Consider the following 16460-nt stretch of genomic DNA (forward strand, 5'->3'; position numbering starts at 1 on the left):
CAAGTATAAGGCATTATGTGACTGTTGTGTACATGAGTGAATGGGTGAAAACTAGAACTCCCCGAATCTACTTGTATAATGTTCCTTAGGGCATTATTTGGTTGAATCGGTACATTATTAAACTAGTATTATGCATTATTTGACTGCTGTGTACATAGGTGAATGGGTGAAAGTCATATTTCTTTGTACATTATTTCATTGCTTCTGTACACTATTTATCAAGTATTATACATTATTTACCAAGTATTATGCATTAATTAACTGCTTGTGTACATGGGTACAACCACCTGTGTATAAAATCACCAAAAAATGTCTTAGCCAACATTTACATTACATATAATAAATGATCCATTACAGAAACTAAAATAACCATTATAGAGTAATATATGTACATTATATGTATCAATAAAAACTACTTCCTACCCGAGATGATATCTAAACCCTAGATGAATGACTGAAACACGTGGACTTTGGCGACAGTTTTGTAACTTAATACATACTACACCCTAGCCCCAATGATTGCTAAACCCTTGGGGAATACATGAAACGTGCTCAGCAAACATTTACATTACAGATCATAAAGCGTCCATTACTGAAAATAAAAAAGCCATGACAAAGTAATATATGCACATTATGTGTATCGTTAAAAACTACTCCCTAGCCGAGATAATATCTGAACCTAGATGAATGAGTGAAACTCGTGCATTTAATCGGTCATCCTCGTTCGACTTCTTCTTGCCTTCCCTATTGCATACAACATAATACCAGGTTGTAACATCGTCCGTCTTCCTCATCCCTTGTTTGTGCGTATCAAAACCAACAGTGCGGGCATATACATCGTAAAATGTGAAAGCGAAATCTAGGGATTGGAATTTCTGACCAACGACGGGCTTCAAATCAGGAGAACATTCAGGTACAACCACGACTGTATAAAATCGAAATAAAAACGGCTCAACAAACATATACATTACAACTCATAACTTGTCCATTACTAAAACTAAAACAACCATTATTGAGTAATATATGTACATTATGTAAATAAGTTAAAACTACTCCATAACCGAGATGATATCTAAACCCTTGTTGAATGACTGAAACTCGTGGACTTTGTTAATGATTTTGTTACTTACTACATACTACACCCTAGCCCCAAGGATTGCTAAACCCTTGGGGAAAATAAGAAACGTGCGCCGAACAATCAAACACTGTCAAACTTAAATTAAAATTGTCAGCAAACTTTTACATTACAAGTCACAAATTGTCCATTATAGAAACTAAAACAACCATTACATAATAATATATGTTCATTATGTGTATCAGTTAAAAACTACTACCTAACCGATATGATTTCTAAACCCTAGATGAATGACTGAAACTCGTGGACTTTGACGACGGTTTTAATACTTACTACATACTACACCCTAGCCCCAAGGATTGCTAAACCCTTGGGGAAAACAAGAAACGTGCACCGAACAATCAAACACGGCTAAACTTAAATTAAACTGGTCTGCAAACATTTACATTACAGATCACAAATCGTCCATTACAGAAACTAAAACAACCATTACATAATAATATATGTTCATTATGTGCATCAGTTAAAAACTACAACCTAGCCGATATGATTTCTAAACCCTAGATGAATGACTAAAACTCGTGTACTTTGACGACGATTTTAATACTTAGTACATACTACACCCTAGCCCCAAGGATTGTTAAACCCTTGGGGAAAACAAGAAACGTGCGCAGAACAACCATACACGGCCAAACTTAAATTAAACTGATCAGTAAACATTTACATTACAGATCACAAATCGTAAAGAAACTAAAACAACCATTATATCATATAATATGTACATTATGTAGTTTTGGATATTTAATGAAAAAATAAACAAACTAAAGAAAAAAAGAAATATACAAAAAAGAAATAACACAAAAATAAAAGATAACACAAAATAAAAATACTTAATCATTATGACTATATTATCTTATTATGTTGTAATTCACATTTCAATAAAGAAAATCCTTAATTATTTTTATTATTTTCATATGTTAAGATAAAGGATTTTATTGTTACTGCATTGATGATTTATACCTCATAAAAATTTTGTTTAAAATATAGTACACTAAGGGGGTGTTCGGTTTGCAAGATTGTATCCGGGATTAAATTTGTAGTGTGTTTGGTTAATGAGATTCAACCCCACAACTCAATCCTAGATGGATAATCATGAGATAATTAGCTAACCCCCTATGACTAAAATAATCTCACAACTCAATCCTAGATTACATCTTGGTATTATTTTATCTTGGAAACCGAACACCATCAAAGTATTATATTAAGTTATAAATTATTTCATAATTAAATTCTATAATAATTTCATTATATAAGTGTTAATCTTAGAATATAGGAAATAAATATGGATAATTGTTAATACTTATTTCCTACCGCAAATCAATGAAAAAGATAAATGGAAGAGATGAAATGGGAAAGAGGTAAAAACATGCGCCATTTTTAGATGAAATGGGAAATAGGTATAAGGCCACCCGCAACGCGTCACGCGGGTGGCTCGTAACCCGTCATGCCGGGATGAGACGGTGGCGAGACGCGTTGTAGCGTCCCCTCTCGTCCCCAGCCCGCCGAGCGTCCCGTCCCGCCGAGACGGATGGCAAGCCGTATCGCCACGCGCCAGCGCGACGTGGCGCGCTCCGGCGCCATGCGTGACGCTCACTCGCCGGCCCGCGAGTGGACATCGTCACGCTGACGCAATAAATTATTTTTTTTTAATTCGAATTTAAAAATAAAAAATAAAATATCGAAAAACGGTAATATTACCGTTATTATTACCGTTTTTTTCTTTTTTCTTTTTATTTTTTATTTTATTTTTTTACTCTATAAATACTCCTAATTCATCCTCATTTCACACACAAATACACATCTATTCTTCCCAAATCATCTCCATTTCCTCTCCAATTTTCATCTAACCTCTTATCACAAATTGTCCGGCGACGGAAACTCTGGCGGTGGCGGTGGCGGCTCTGGCGGGTTTGACATCAATGCGTTCGGCGACTGGGAGGGCATGTACAATGTCCTGGGTGGTGGTTCCGGTTCGTCGACACCGGGCACACAGGGTTCGTCGACGCCGGGGGGGTACCAACCACCTCATTTTGATGTGGATTCATATGCCCGTCCCTCTACCTCGAGGTATGCACAGGGATTATCCCAGATTCGGGAGGATTATTTGGCTGAACTCCGGAAGGAGGCCGAGACGGTGGAGGAGGCCGGGGCAGTGGAAGCTCCAAGGCGGAGGCGGAGGCGGACGAGGAGGATCTAGGCCAGCATCCGTACAGCCCCAAGGAATCGCTGACTATGTACAACGCCTGGATCAGCGTCTCGTACGATCCCATCGTCAGGAATCAACAATCCCGGAAGTGCTTCTGGGAAAAGGTCACCGAGGCCTACCACAAGATTAAGCCGAAGGGGTCCCGTCGCCGCACATTTAAGATGCTCTGCGCTCACTTTGACCGAGTCGACAGAGAGGTCAAAAAATTCTGCGCCATCTATACCAAAGCGGAGCCACGAGAGCCGACAATCTGAGATCGGCTTTGCGAGTCTACATCGACGACACCGGAAAACAATTCAAACATGTCGATGTTTGGGAGGTCGTCAAAGACGAGGAAAGGTGGGTCGGCGGTGTCCGGTCCAGCTCGGGCTCGACCTCGAAGTGCACGAAGCACCCGGCGGGTGGCCAATACTCGTCTAGTGAGGGCGGTTCGGGCAGCGCCGCACAAGAGTTTGCCTCGCAGGGGGTTGAGGGCATGACAGACGATGCCGGGGGTCCTCCCGTGGGCGCCGTCTGCTGCAAGGGAGAAATGCGGCGAAGGCGGCTAGAGGGAGGAGGGGTCGAGCCGAATCAAGCCAGGCGGGCACGGGCTCGGGGGCACCCTCGAATTCCCTAATGTCCATGTACATGACCGCCACAATGGCGGACACTTCCCGCATGACGCCTCCCCAATACCAAGCCTATCTTGCCGGAATTGAGTTTATGACAAGACAACTTGGTATTCCACCTCCAGGTGGCTTCAGTGCACCTCCACCGCCTTCGGGGGATGATTCGCCGGCGGAGTAGTTTTTTTTTCTATAAAATTGTATTTTAAATTATGTAATTTTTATTTTTTTAGAATTTTAATTATGTTTTTTTTTATTTTTTTGAATTTTAAGTTGTGTTTTTATTTTATGTTGTAATTTTATTTTATTTAATGAAGTGTGTTTTTATTAATTGAATTTGTTGGAAATAAAAATAAAAAATGAAATTGAATGAATAGTAATTTAAGAGACGATTAAGGGACGAATAAGAGATGGAGGGTTGCAGGTTCCGTCCATTAGTTAAGAGATGGAGTGAAAAAGTACAGTGGGACCCAAGAATAGTAATTTAAGAGACGGTTAAGGGACGGATAAGAGACAGCGTTGCAGATGGCCTAAGCATGCGCCCGTTTTTGGAAAGAGAATGAATGATAGGCTGTAAATATAATAAAGGATAAAAATGTAAATTTAGTTACCATTGAACCAGAAAGTATAGTTAAACCGGTTTTTTTGCTATTGAACCAGTTTACGGTTGTACATAATTTTACTGCATAGCTTTACCTTATGAAAAATGGGTTTCACATTTCACTAACTTTTTCAATCAACTTTTCTTTACCATTTTTTAAAACCTGTATCTATAATAAGAGGGACAATTATTGTGGGACTAAGGAGTAAAATATAGGAAGATTTGATAAATAATTATCTTAAATAGAAGCACTTCTTCAATTTACTAAGTAGGAGTACTTAAGGGCATCCACAATGGTTTTCGCCCAGCCATAGCCTAGCCACAAACTCCTCCTGCCACATCATCAGCACTAAAAATCCTCCTGCCACATCATCAAAACAAGCAAATAGCCCAGCCATAGCCCAACCACATCATTCAAAATTATATAAAACAAATAATGAACAATCACACAAAATACGGAATTAAATTTACGCCACAGATACGGGAAAATGCAACAATTTTATTTAAATTTTAAATAAATTACATTTTAAAAAATTACATAAATTTAAATAAAAACTAACGTCTTGCAATCCTCCGCGCCCACAACTCTTCAATTAAATACTTTTGGAGTCGAATATGAGCATCCGTCTGACGCATGTCGGCATGTTCTTGAATGAGGGCTTCTTCATCGTGAGGTACTCCACCTCGTACGTTGGCGGCGGCGACGCCGTGGATTGGACCGGCTTCATTATCGTCGTTGGCCCAATCAGTCAGTTGTACACCTTCATCTTCGACAATCATGTTGTGCATGATAATACAATCGTACATTATATCAGCAATGCAGTCGACATGCCACAAACGCGTTGGACCCCTAACCGCCGCCCATCGAGACTGGAGCACACCAAATGCGCGCTCCACGTCCTTGCACGCCGACTCCTGCCGTGCCGCAAAGTAGGCCTTCCTCTCATCTGATGCGCATCGGATCGTCTTCACAAACACGGGCAACCTAGGGTATATCCCATCGGCCAAGTAGTAGCCCATATCATGCCGGTTGCCGTTGGCGACAAAACTGATAACCGGCCCGACGCCCTGGCACTGCTCGTTGAAAATGGGCGACGAGTTGAGGACGTTGAGGTCGTTGTTCGACCCGGCTATCCCAAAATACGCATGCCAAATCCACAGCCGGTAATCAGCTACGGCCTCGAGGATCATCGTGGGATTCTTTCCCTTATAGCCGGTCGTGTAGAACCCCTTCCAGGAAGTGGGACAGTTCTTCCACTCCCAATGCATACAATCTATGCTGCCTAACATTCCCGGGAACCCATGCTTCTCCCCGTGCATCTGCATCAGATCCTGACAGTCTTGGGGGGTAGGGCTTCGAAGGTACTGATCACTAAATATTTCAATCACGCCCTCACAGAAATACTTCATACATTCCAGGGAAGTCGTCTCACCGATGTGGAGGTACTCGTCCCACATGTCTGTCGCGCCTCCGTAGGCCAACTGCCGGATTGCCGCAGTGCACTTTTGAATAGGTGTGTGGCCGGGTCTGCCAGCCGCATCGTGCCTGAAGCGGAAATACATATATCGCTGCTCCAAGGCGTTAACAATACGCATAAACAGGGCTCTGCTCATCCTAAAACGTCGCCTGAAAAGGTTGGCGTTGAACCGCGGCTCCTCTGCGAAGTAGTCTTCGTATAGGCGCTGATGTGCAACTACGTGATCACGATCAATCGCTTGTCGGCGATGGACAACTGGCCGAGGTCGAGGTACCGCCGGCTGCAAGGCGCTTTGCATCCATTGGTCTATCCCGCGGTTGGTATATGCCTCAAGCGCTTCGGCCATTCGACGTTCGTACTTCTCAGCATCCCCCCACTACCTCCACTACTACCACCCGCGTTACTCATTTCTCGGTGTTGATCTTGTACAGAAATTAAGATAGAGAGAGTACTCGTTAATACAAGTGGTGCGAATGAAAATGAAGTGCAAATCGCGTATATATAGTGTTTCGAAAATTAAAAAAAAAACCGTTGGGCGATCCGGGCGCTGCAATGGCGCCGAGCGGATCGCCCAGCGCTTGGCCCAGCGGTTTTTGACCGCCTAGCGCTAGGCGAAATTCATTTCCGAAAAACCGCTCGGCGGTTTTCGGCTTCTGCAATGGTTCGCCTAGCGACCGCCTAGCGCCGGCGCTCGGCTAGGCGGTGCGCTAGGCGCCATTGTGGATGCTCTAAATAAATAGCGGAGAGGATCACCTAAAATTTTAAAGTGACCAAAAAAGAAACACTTGAAATTCGTCTGATTTGGTTATAACAGGCAACAATGGAGCGAAAATAAATCACCTCAGAAATGGATTAGACCAACTTGAACCCGATCTCTGTTAAAGCGAATTCGTAGTAAAACGAGTAAAAAAAAAAGATTGCAGGTTAAACAAAAAACAAATCTGAGAGTCAGAAACCAAACATAAAAGTCACGAAAACGAAAGGCCAACCAAAATTAACGATTTCCGAACTGCTATCCATGAGCGGAAGCGAGGGCAGCTCAGGGCACACTGCCGCCGGAAGTTGCTGATTCTGTGGCACGCGCACTAGAATCCACGGCTGGATCGACGTTGTGAAGTGTTTAATTGAAGATGTCAACGCACAAGAACGCTGGACAATCACGGTACAAGTTCTCTCGTTTTTTTCTTCCTCTTGGCGAGTGATTATGCGTGTGTTTGTGCTGTGCGAAGTGTGTTAGTGTTGTGATTGTGTTTGTTCACGAGTTTTTTTGCTGGCAACTGAAGAATTGGATCGATAATTTGATGTCCTGCGTGAATCAGTTCCGTTTTCTGTGAGATGTCGTACATTATGCCTATTAGAGCATCCACAATGGCGCCTAGCGCACCGCCTAGCCGAGCACCGGCGCTAGGCGGTCGCTAGGCGAACCATTGGAGGATCCGAAAACCGCCGAACGGTTTTCCGGAAATCAATTTCGCCTAGCGCTAGGCGGTCAAAAACCGCTGGGCTATGCGCTGGGCGATCCGCTCGACTCCATTGCAGCGCCCGGATCGCCCAGCGCATAGCCCAGAGGATTTTTTATTTTTGATTTTTAATTTTCGAAACACTATATATACGCGATTTGCACTTCATTTTCATTCGCACCACTTGTATTAACGAGTACTCTCTCTATCTTAATTTCTGTACAAGATCAACACCGAGAAATGGATCTGAACAACGAGCCAAGTTCAGGGACGAGCGGTTCTCAAACTCCCCCAATCCCCGTTGGAGGCGGATGGAATCAGATGCCCGAGTACTACAACATATACCCGTGGCAGCAGATGCTACCCGGGATGCCGACCGGAGGGAGTCCGCCGGGGGGTTCCCGGCGATGCGGGGTTGGGCACCCAATATGCAGATGATGCCGGGGTGGGCACCCAATATGCAGATGATACCCGGGGGAGGTTCGGCGACGCAGGGGACGCCGGGGGGCGTACCGGCGACGCAGGTGACGCGGGGGGACGTCTATCGCCCCAGTTTTGATTTTTTGACTGCTTCATCGCACACATCGACCCCAACGGATGCGCAGTTCACGCCGAGCGGTTTTGATGATTTTGCGTTGTCGGATTTGGGGTTTGATAGTCTCGGAGTTCCGGAAACTCCCGTTCAAACGGGGGGAGCAGTGCAGGGTAGTGGCGCTCCAAAGAAGAAGGGCAAGGGAAAGAAGGTCGGGGAGTCGTTGCAGCCGGGTGGGGACGACCCCACGGTACGGAGAAGGTGGACGGACGAGGAGAATGTTGCGCTGTCAAAGGCGTGGGTGAGTGTTTGCGACGATCCTCTTGTTTCTAATAACCAGAGGATCGTCAACGTGTGGGGCAAGGTAGCAGCAGCCTACCAGCTATTTTTCCCGGAGGGGAGGCCACACAACGGGGAGGATTGCCGGAAGGCGTGGAACCGAATCAGGGCTGCCGTCTCCCGATTTTCGGGTTTGTACGCCAATGCCCTCCGCATGCAGAGTAGTGGCCAAACGGAGGACGACTGCAGGAGGATAGCGGAGAAAGCCTTCCCCCAGCTCGGGTTGTATAAGGACTTCACCTACTGGAACTGCTATCTTGTGTTGAACGACTCCGAGAAATTCCGAGTAGGTGTCGACGCTGGCTGGCCGAAGAAGCAAGGATTGAACTATACCGGGGATTACAGCGGCAGCAGCGGTGGTTCCCACGACCTCCCCGAGACGGACTATGTGCTCCCCAACCCTCGTTCGTTCGGCCGCCGACCTCGCCCTGCTGGGCAAAAGCGGGCGCAACGGGAGACGAGGGGGGTCGCCGGGGGTTCCCGGGAGGTCCAGTCGGCATCCCCCTTTGACCGCCAGTCTACAGAGGATCTCAAGTACTTCGCGCGTCAACAAACGCGCCAGATGATGGTGAAGCTTCACATTGCTCGAGAGCATGAATGATGATCTGCGTGGAGGCGGCGGTGGCGGTGGCGACGGAGGCGGCAGTGGCGGTGGCGACGGAGGCGGCGGTGGCGGTGGCGACGGCGACGACGGAGGCGAGGGAGCCGGCGAGTGATTTTTTTTTTAAGTAATGTACTTTTCGATGTTGAATGTAATTTTTTTTATTAATGTACTTTTTTAAAATTTTTGTACTTTTTTTAATTTATTGTATTTTTAAAAAAAAATTAAAATAGTATTATTAATGTTTCCCGTATATGTCTCGTAAATTAAATTCCGTATATTGTGTTATTAGTGATGTGGCTATTGATGTGGCTGGGCTATTTATGATATGGCTAGGCTATGGCTGGGCTATTTCTGATGTGGTAGGAGGATTTTTAGTATTGATGATGTGGCAGGAGGAGTTTGTGGCTAGGCTATGGCTGGGCTATTGCTGGGCTATAACCACTGTGGATGCTCTTAATGATGATGTATTTTTTAGCTACTTCACTTCATCTAGCTTTTTATGACCATTTTTGCAGTACCGGCATAAACAAACTATCCAGCTCAACTAATTAGAATCGAGGAAACTAACTTGTACTACTTCGTAAATTTGAAGCACATATGAATGAGACAGCCAGAAATATTCGTTTGTAGGTCCACTGAATTGTTGTATTGTGTTGTTTATTCGAAAATCTGTCTGACCTTCGTTGATATTATAAGCGCTGTGTATGTATTGTATGACACATCTATAGAGCACTGTGCATTAATATATAACCTCCTGCTGTGACTTTAGCTAATTGTACCCATCTTCGGTTTTGCTACATCATCATTATTCTTTGATGATAACATGATACAAAAGTAGTGTCCATGCTGAGGTAAGTTTCTATTCATGGTACGCTTATATGTAAGAAAGCACATCGCCTAGATAGAAAAAGATCTGTCATGATTGAAGTATTAAAATCCCATGGTGGGGAAATCTTATGATTTTGAATCACATTCCTAGTGCTGGAATGCTTTGTCTTCTGGATCAAATATCCCCCCCGTTCCTCACATTTCTTTTCCTTATGCTTTAACATATCTGAAACCCTATGTGAGTCACTCTTAAATATCATTTTCCATATTGCAGGGCCAGAATCAAATTCACTTTGAACCAAGACCTGTACCACCTCCCCTTCCCAACAAGTGCAATTGGGAGATACCCTCAATAATTGGACTTCTCTAACTCAACTCCTGTGGGGAAGGTTTGAAATATATATCACCTCCTGCTCAGTCGAACTTGGATATAGACTTTTGATGCTATATGATTAACAAACCTAGACACTGATAAATCTTGTGAGAGTACACATGTAACGGTCCTTTCTGTTTCCACTATTTAGAAAATTTACCCTTACCATCGAACTGTTTACTTAGATTTTATTCCATTTAACTTTTTGTTCATCTCATAATACCAGTTCAGTTCTTGTCTTCCTTTTTCGCTTTGTTCTCGTTAGTTTTGTGTTCAACCACTTTGACTCCATAATCATATCAATTGGCGCGCTGAGTGTGCCTTCAATCATGGTGTCTGGTGAACACTTGCAGCTATGAACAATGTCTGGACGGAATGGAGTAGGCAGTCAACATCAACTCTCAGTTGAGCACCCTCAGTGCCCAGATATCTAAGGGTATCAAGGATAAGCTAGTGCCATATTTGCGGGAGCTATAGGCTCTTGGCTTGATTCAGGGACGGGAGTAGCACGACTCCCACACTCCATGCGACCAACATTCATCCCTGATCTCACGTCAACAACACTGATTCTCACAACCTCAACACTGGGACATCACCACCCTTACACCCTCCACCTGCTCCGCACACCACCATCCAGCAACCAATGGTCATTGACACACCTGCTACCCGTATGCATTTTTGTGCCCCTTAAGTTGGAACGAGACCATTGATGCCCTATTCAACACGCTCTCTGCGTGCCACAGTGAGTCTCCTCACCATGAAGCTTGTTCACTTTTACCAACAGTTACCCATTTTTTCGGTTAAAATGGCCAGATCCTTCCTTTCTAGTTCATCGGCACCTCTTTGGGTCCTGTCTAACTTATGTTCGCAAGCGTAAGTATGAGCCTCCACCGATTAAAACCAAGTGTTTTAGGTTCGACTCCAGTCTTGCGGGCAATGCTGTTTTCACCGGGAAGGCGACTGATAATAATCCCGTTTATGGATGGATAACTATCCAACGTCAAAGTTGTTGAACTATTGGCCATTATTTTCAATAATTATCTTTAAATTAAGTAAGTTTAGATTTGATGTGATTAGAATAAAATTGGGAATAAATTAGAAAATGACCTGAAACAATTAGGGCAAGCTTTGTAGATTCTTGTCTTGTAAACTCCTGATAAATTATGTTGGAGGATTTGAAGGATTTGAAGAATGTATCCAGCAAAGATCAAACTTGTCAGCATGCCAGAATGGGACCTAAACCATGTCTGTCATATAATATAAAGTTTATTCTGAACTGTCTGTTTGATGTGTTTAATCCATATGCTGAACTCAGATTTTAGCTTTTTCTGCTTCTACTCTCCAGTCACTCATATAGTATCTGTATAACCTATTTACTCAAGTATCTTTTCTTACTATTTTGTTTACCTGTCTCTTGACCGTAATACAGCAAGGATTTCAGGCATGAGGTCAATTTGCTCGTGAAGCTTCGTCATCTAAATATTTTCCAGTTTCTATGTGCCGTTACCGACAAGAAGCCCTTAATGTTAGACACAGAGTACTTGAGAGGGGTAATTGATACGTGTTTCTGTTAGTGTAAAGTATTGCATTTCACTTCAAATTGCCCAATTATTATTGTTCCTTATAGGGTGATCTGCAGCAACATCTACAGGGAAAAGGAGCATTGAGTCCGTCAACTGCAATCAGTTTTGCGTTGGATATTGCAAGGTAAAATGTGGTTATTGTTCATTTTGGTTTACCAAGAAATCTGAAACTTACAGTACATCAGTTATTGACCACTCTTCTCAATCCCTCTCTATCATAAAGCTGCGTCTCCTATTTTCATGCTTATCTTTTATTATTTCATCAAATGTACTCATCTTAATACCTACTTTAGTAACCTGCTGTTTAGAAATGGGGGGATGGGGGAGTCAAGGATAAGGTTTGGGCTTCCCTAAATTTGAAAATGTTTGGCTTTTCCTATATCTGCCTTATAACACCCAGCAATATCAATATGAGATCATTCTGCAGCAATAATTACAGTATTTCTCAAATATGAAATGGTGCAATTTATGTTTTTGCAGTACTTAAATGTGTTTTATGCTCCTCTGAATGTTTTAATCATGTTTGGAATAGAGGCATGGCGTATCTCCACAGTGAGCCAAATGTTATACTCCCTCGTCCTTGAAGAGTATGCTCTATTTCCTTTTTCGTTCGTCCCCAAAGAATATGAACATTCCAATTTTGGAAACTCTCTTCTCTCTAATGAGGTGGGACCCATTCTCCATTAACAATATTTAAAAAACTTTCTCTATCTCTCTCTCTTACTTTACCAATAATGCATTAAAACGCATGCCGAACCCAAAGTTCATACTCTTTGGGGACGGATGGAGTAGTACACAGATCTCAAACCAAGCTTAGTAGGTGGTCTCATGCATGGTGAGAATAGAGTAGAATTGCTGCTGATTTCCAAGGTTAGCTCGCAATGGAGACTGTACTGACTGTCTGTATAGATTCTGGTCTGTCCCTATATGATGATAAAAGCAGTGCTTTTCCAGGAACGGTCTACTTGTCAATAGCAGCGCCAACCATCTAAAAGTGGGATATTTTGGGTTAAGCAAGCTCATCAGGGTAAAACATTCTCATGATGTTTACAAAATGAGTGGCGAGACTGGAAGCTGTGAGTATTAAAATCTAAAACAGATCAACGCAGTGCATCTGGAGTTGAATCAATTTTAATACTGTGTATATTGTCTTTTATGTGACCTCAACAGACCGTTACATGGCTCCTGAAGTCTTCAAGAACAGGACATATGACAAAAAGCCGATGTTTTCTTCTTTCAGGATGATATTAATCTAGGTAAGAAGCTCTATTTCCATAATGGCATATCAGCAAACCGGCATGGGCAATATACAAGGTAAAGAGGGTTCTAACCTGTTGCAGATTCTCGAGGGAGACCCTCGGATGTCAAAATATGAACCATATGAAGCAGCCACATATGTAACAGAAGGACACATGCCAATATTCAGATCAACAAAAGTTATTCCCGAACTAAAGGAGTAAGTGTTGTCTGCATACCCCTGAAGCAGAAGTAGCTATAGATTCATATATAAAAATTGCAGCAGTCGACATATATATGTACTTTGATTGCATTGAAAGGCGTCGTAATCTCTGTTAATCCTACAGGTTAACTGCACAGTGTTGGTCTGCAGACATCAACCAGAGGCCTCCTTTCTTGGAGAATTTGAAGACAATTTAAAAGATAAAGTAGTACCTCCTGATAATCACAGGCACCTATTCGTTTCGTGATGCGTCATGGATGTTGCTGCACAAGGTAATGTTTTAGAGAGAATTTGGCAGAAGTAAATTCATTGTGATATCTGCCATTGTCATGCAATTATGTTATGTTTGAATTAGGGTTGGTGTGTTTGTGAGTGCTCAGTGAATTTATTTTGCCATTCATTAACTTTTCCGAGAGCGATGCAGTGCCAGCGCAAGCTGAGATCTGGACTCCCACAAATGTAAAAAAAATAATGTATGATACTAGTAGAAGATTTTGAAACTGTGTTTCTCTAAGATAGCTTCTTTCTATCCAAAGATGAATAACGTTGCAAGTTGAAACTAAAAAACATTCCCCGTCCCCATACCAAGAATGAGTTCAAATAAGCTTCTTCTTTTGAAAGAATGACTTCAGGTGCCAGAGCTGCAGGCCTGAGACAGATAACGAAACAAGAAGCGACAGAAAACTGAGCCACGCCATTTTGGAGTTGGTCGATATATTTAGCAGTTGCATTTCTTTTTCCCTGTAGAACAAGTAGGCTACTATTCAAGATATGTCGTTGGAGAGCATAGTTTGGTTGTAGAACTGAATTATACCTTTCGCGCAGATAATATATCTCGTCTTGAATGAACTGGACTGTATCGTACATATTCTTTAACTCAAGTTCCATTGCCTGGAGATGCAAATCCATCAAGTATAGAGAATAAGAGGTAAGCGAGAGAGTGAGAGCACTTACAAGAAGGGAACCTTTCTTGGCAACACGGGTCCAGTCGCTGGCAGCGACACCGGACTTCCAATCGAAGTCTACAGTCATAAAACTGGAGGGTTTGGTCTCAGCAGCGTAGAAGCAAGCCATGTAATCGCCGTCATCCGCTGCCTGAAACGCAAAATGGCCCCAAGCGATATTTTCTGCGTAGTGGTAGTTGTTCCCGTACGCTGAGGTAACCTATATTCATACATATATAACAGTAACATAGATTTATTTATGCAGAAATGAATTATAGTCCTAGGTTGAATGATACGGTACCCGAATAGTGATTTTATGAGCATCCGGCAAAGGCAATCCCTCGTTGTTGTTGACGACTTGATATTTTCCGACTGTCATTGAATTGATCCTTATATCCTCGGCTATGCATTTGGAGTGCCCCGTTTCCAGATCGAATCGGATCGACTCCACCCGCCTCAGTATCAACACAATCGCAGCCAAAACCAGCATAACATTTCCTCCTCTTTCCATCCTCAAATCCACTCTTCTGATCCACATCATATTCCAGATCTTTAAATATTCATTTCTTCATTTTTTTACCTGGACTTCATCAATGCCTGCCACCTCTCACTTTTATTTTATTTTCAATAACTGAAGAAGCTCAATAATCAAACTTCAAATCAAAAATTGAGACATCAATTATGTCACATACTTATTGATATCAAATTAAATTGTACTACTCACTAGTATGAGCTAGTTTTATATACGTACTTGTATTATTGTGTATACATGATTCCCACTGAAGTTGGGTATCCTGACTCGGGTAATAGGGTATCTATCTGATTCGCAATTTCGGGATCGGGTTTGGTTGCCAAAACGGCATTTTTCAAGAACGGGTACCTGATTGAACAATTTTAGTTGAATTTTTTTATACATGTGATGTTCAAGAATTTGGGCAAATTTTTCTGATCAAATCTTATCCAAGATACACATTTCTAAAGCACATGATTCTTGATTAAAACACAAATCACTAATCAATAAAATCATTTTGCAGAAGCTAAAAAAGCCAAAATAGTCACTTCATTGAACAACAAAACATCATAAAGATTAAGAAATCAATGTTAAAATCAACAGTTTCGCAGCAAAATATCCAGTGCTGTTTATTCTAGATTAGAACAATTTCCTATCACGAAACACTAAAAATCGAAATTAACCGTATCAGAGTAAAATCAAGGCGATTCCTTCTTGTCAGAATCATCCGATTTCTCTTCCTCCTCAAGCTGCTTCATCACCGCCTCCTCCACATCGAGCAGTGGTGCATAGTAATCGGAATGCGCCTCCATACACTTCCTCAACGCCGAAGTCGCCTCAACGCATTTCTCCACAATATCCTCTTTGTTCTTCTCCCCTTCCTCCACGCACTTCTCCCAATCCGTGAAAGTCTCTCTGCACCCGCCCGCTTTCATGAACAAGCAGAATCCGCACTCGCCTTCTTCTTCCTCCTCCTCTCCTACTCCATCGCCGCCGATCCCTTCTTTGGTCGAATCGTCCGACAATTTCTCAATTGGGGAATTTTCCTCTGGTTTCGGTGGAACAGGGGATTCTCGAATTGGGGCTTCGGGGTGGGGCGCGGGATCGGATTCGAGTTTGGGTAGATCAGTTTGGGGTGAATTTGAAGGAGATGTCGGGTGGGTGGATGCGGTGGAGATGGAGCTAGGGTTTGCTTGTGAAAGCGCTGCCATGGCTGCCGATCTAAAACCCCTCTCTCCTTAAACCCCACTCTCTATCTCTCTCTCAAATAAGAAGGGTTAAATTATTCCAGACCTAGACCACAATCAATTTAGAATAATATCACCATTTAGCGTAAATAGACCGAATCTATCCACACATAAAGTGCAAGGTTTTTAGGACCGCCACCTGGCACTATTTTTAGCGGGAAACTGACATTCATTTTCTTTTCTTTTTTTTTAATACTTTTTGCGGGTTTTATAGTAGAATCTTTTTAGTTAATTTTTTTAAGCTTATGTTTTAGACCAGTTGCCGCAGATTTTGTCGTTACACTTTTGGTAGGGGGCGCGTGAACATGTGGGAAAAAATAATCATATTTTGTGTTGCAGACCTATTTTCACTTTCTTGGCCTATTTTTTTTACCTATTTTCTAAACTTTAGCACATTATACATCACAATTACAATATTTATATGAACCAACCATTACATTTGTGCTTTTTTTTTCGGCTGGTCTTTTTCTCTTCCAAACAACCCAACCTGAAATGAAAATTCATTTAGTCTTTGCACAATTTATATTAAATTTAGAATTTGCTCACAACTTTTAT

General features: G+C 42.5%; 2 protein-coding genes and 1 pseudogene across 3 annotated transcripts; 1 reads left to right on the forward strand and 2 right to left on the reverse strand.

The window, feature by feature from the left end:
* The first annotated feature begins 6904 nt into the window (after positions 1-6904).
* LOC121759458 lies at positions 6905-13717 on the forward strand (annotated as a pseudogene).
* Positions 13580-15036, reverse strand: LOC121759456 (transmembrane emp24 domain-containing protein p24delta9-like). Of its 2 annotated transcripts, none has more exons than XM_042155034.1 (4): positions 14899-15036; positions 14449-14744; positions 14018-14367; positions 13580-13944 (listed from the first exon to the last, which is right to left on the reverse strand). In XM_042155034.1, the coding sequence occupies exons 2-4, from the start codon at positions 14686-14688 to the stop codon at positions 13800-13802; spliced, it is 735 nt and encodes a 244-aa protein (XP_042010968.1). In that variant the 5' UTR covers positions 14689-14744; positions 14899-15036; the 3' UTR covers positions 13580-13799. The 2 variants fall into 2 exon arrangements, with proteins under 2 accessions (XP_042010968.1, XP_042010970.1); XM_042155036.1 differs by lacking the exon at positions 14899-15036 and having other exon boundaries at positions 14018-14094; positions 14158-14367; positions 14449-14700.
* Positions 14899-15972, reverse strand: LOC121759457. Its single transcript, XM_042155037.1, has 2 exons — positions 15342-15972; positions 14899-15027 (listed from the first exon to the last, which is right to left on the reverse strand). The coding sequence occupies exon 1, from the start codon at positions 15867-15869 to the stop codon at positions 15357-15359; it is 513 nt and encodes a 170-aa protein (XP_042010971.1). The 5' UTR covers positions 15870-15972; the 3' UTR covers positions 14899-15027; positions 15342-15356.
* Between the last annotated feature and the right edge of the window lie 488 nt (positions 15973-16460).

The sequence above is a fragment of the Salvia splendens genome, chromosome 12 (genome assembly GCF_004379255.2).
Source record: "Salvia splendens isolate huo1 chromosome 12, SspV2, whole genome shotgun sequence".
Taxonomy (NCBI): Eukaryota; Viridiplantae; Streptophyta; class Magnoliopsida; order Lamiales; family Lamiaceae; genus Salvia; species Salvia splendens.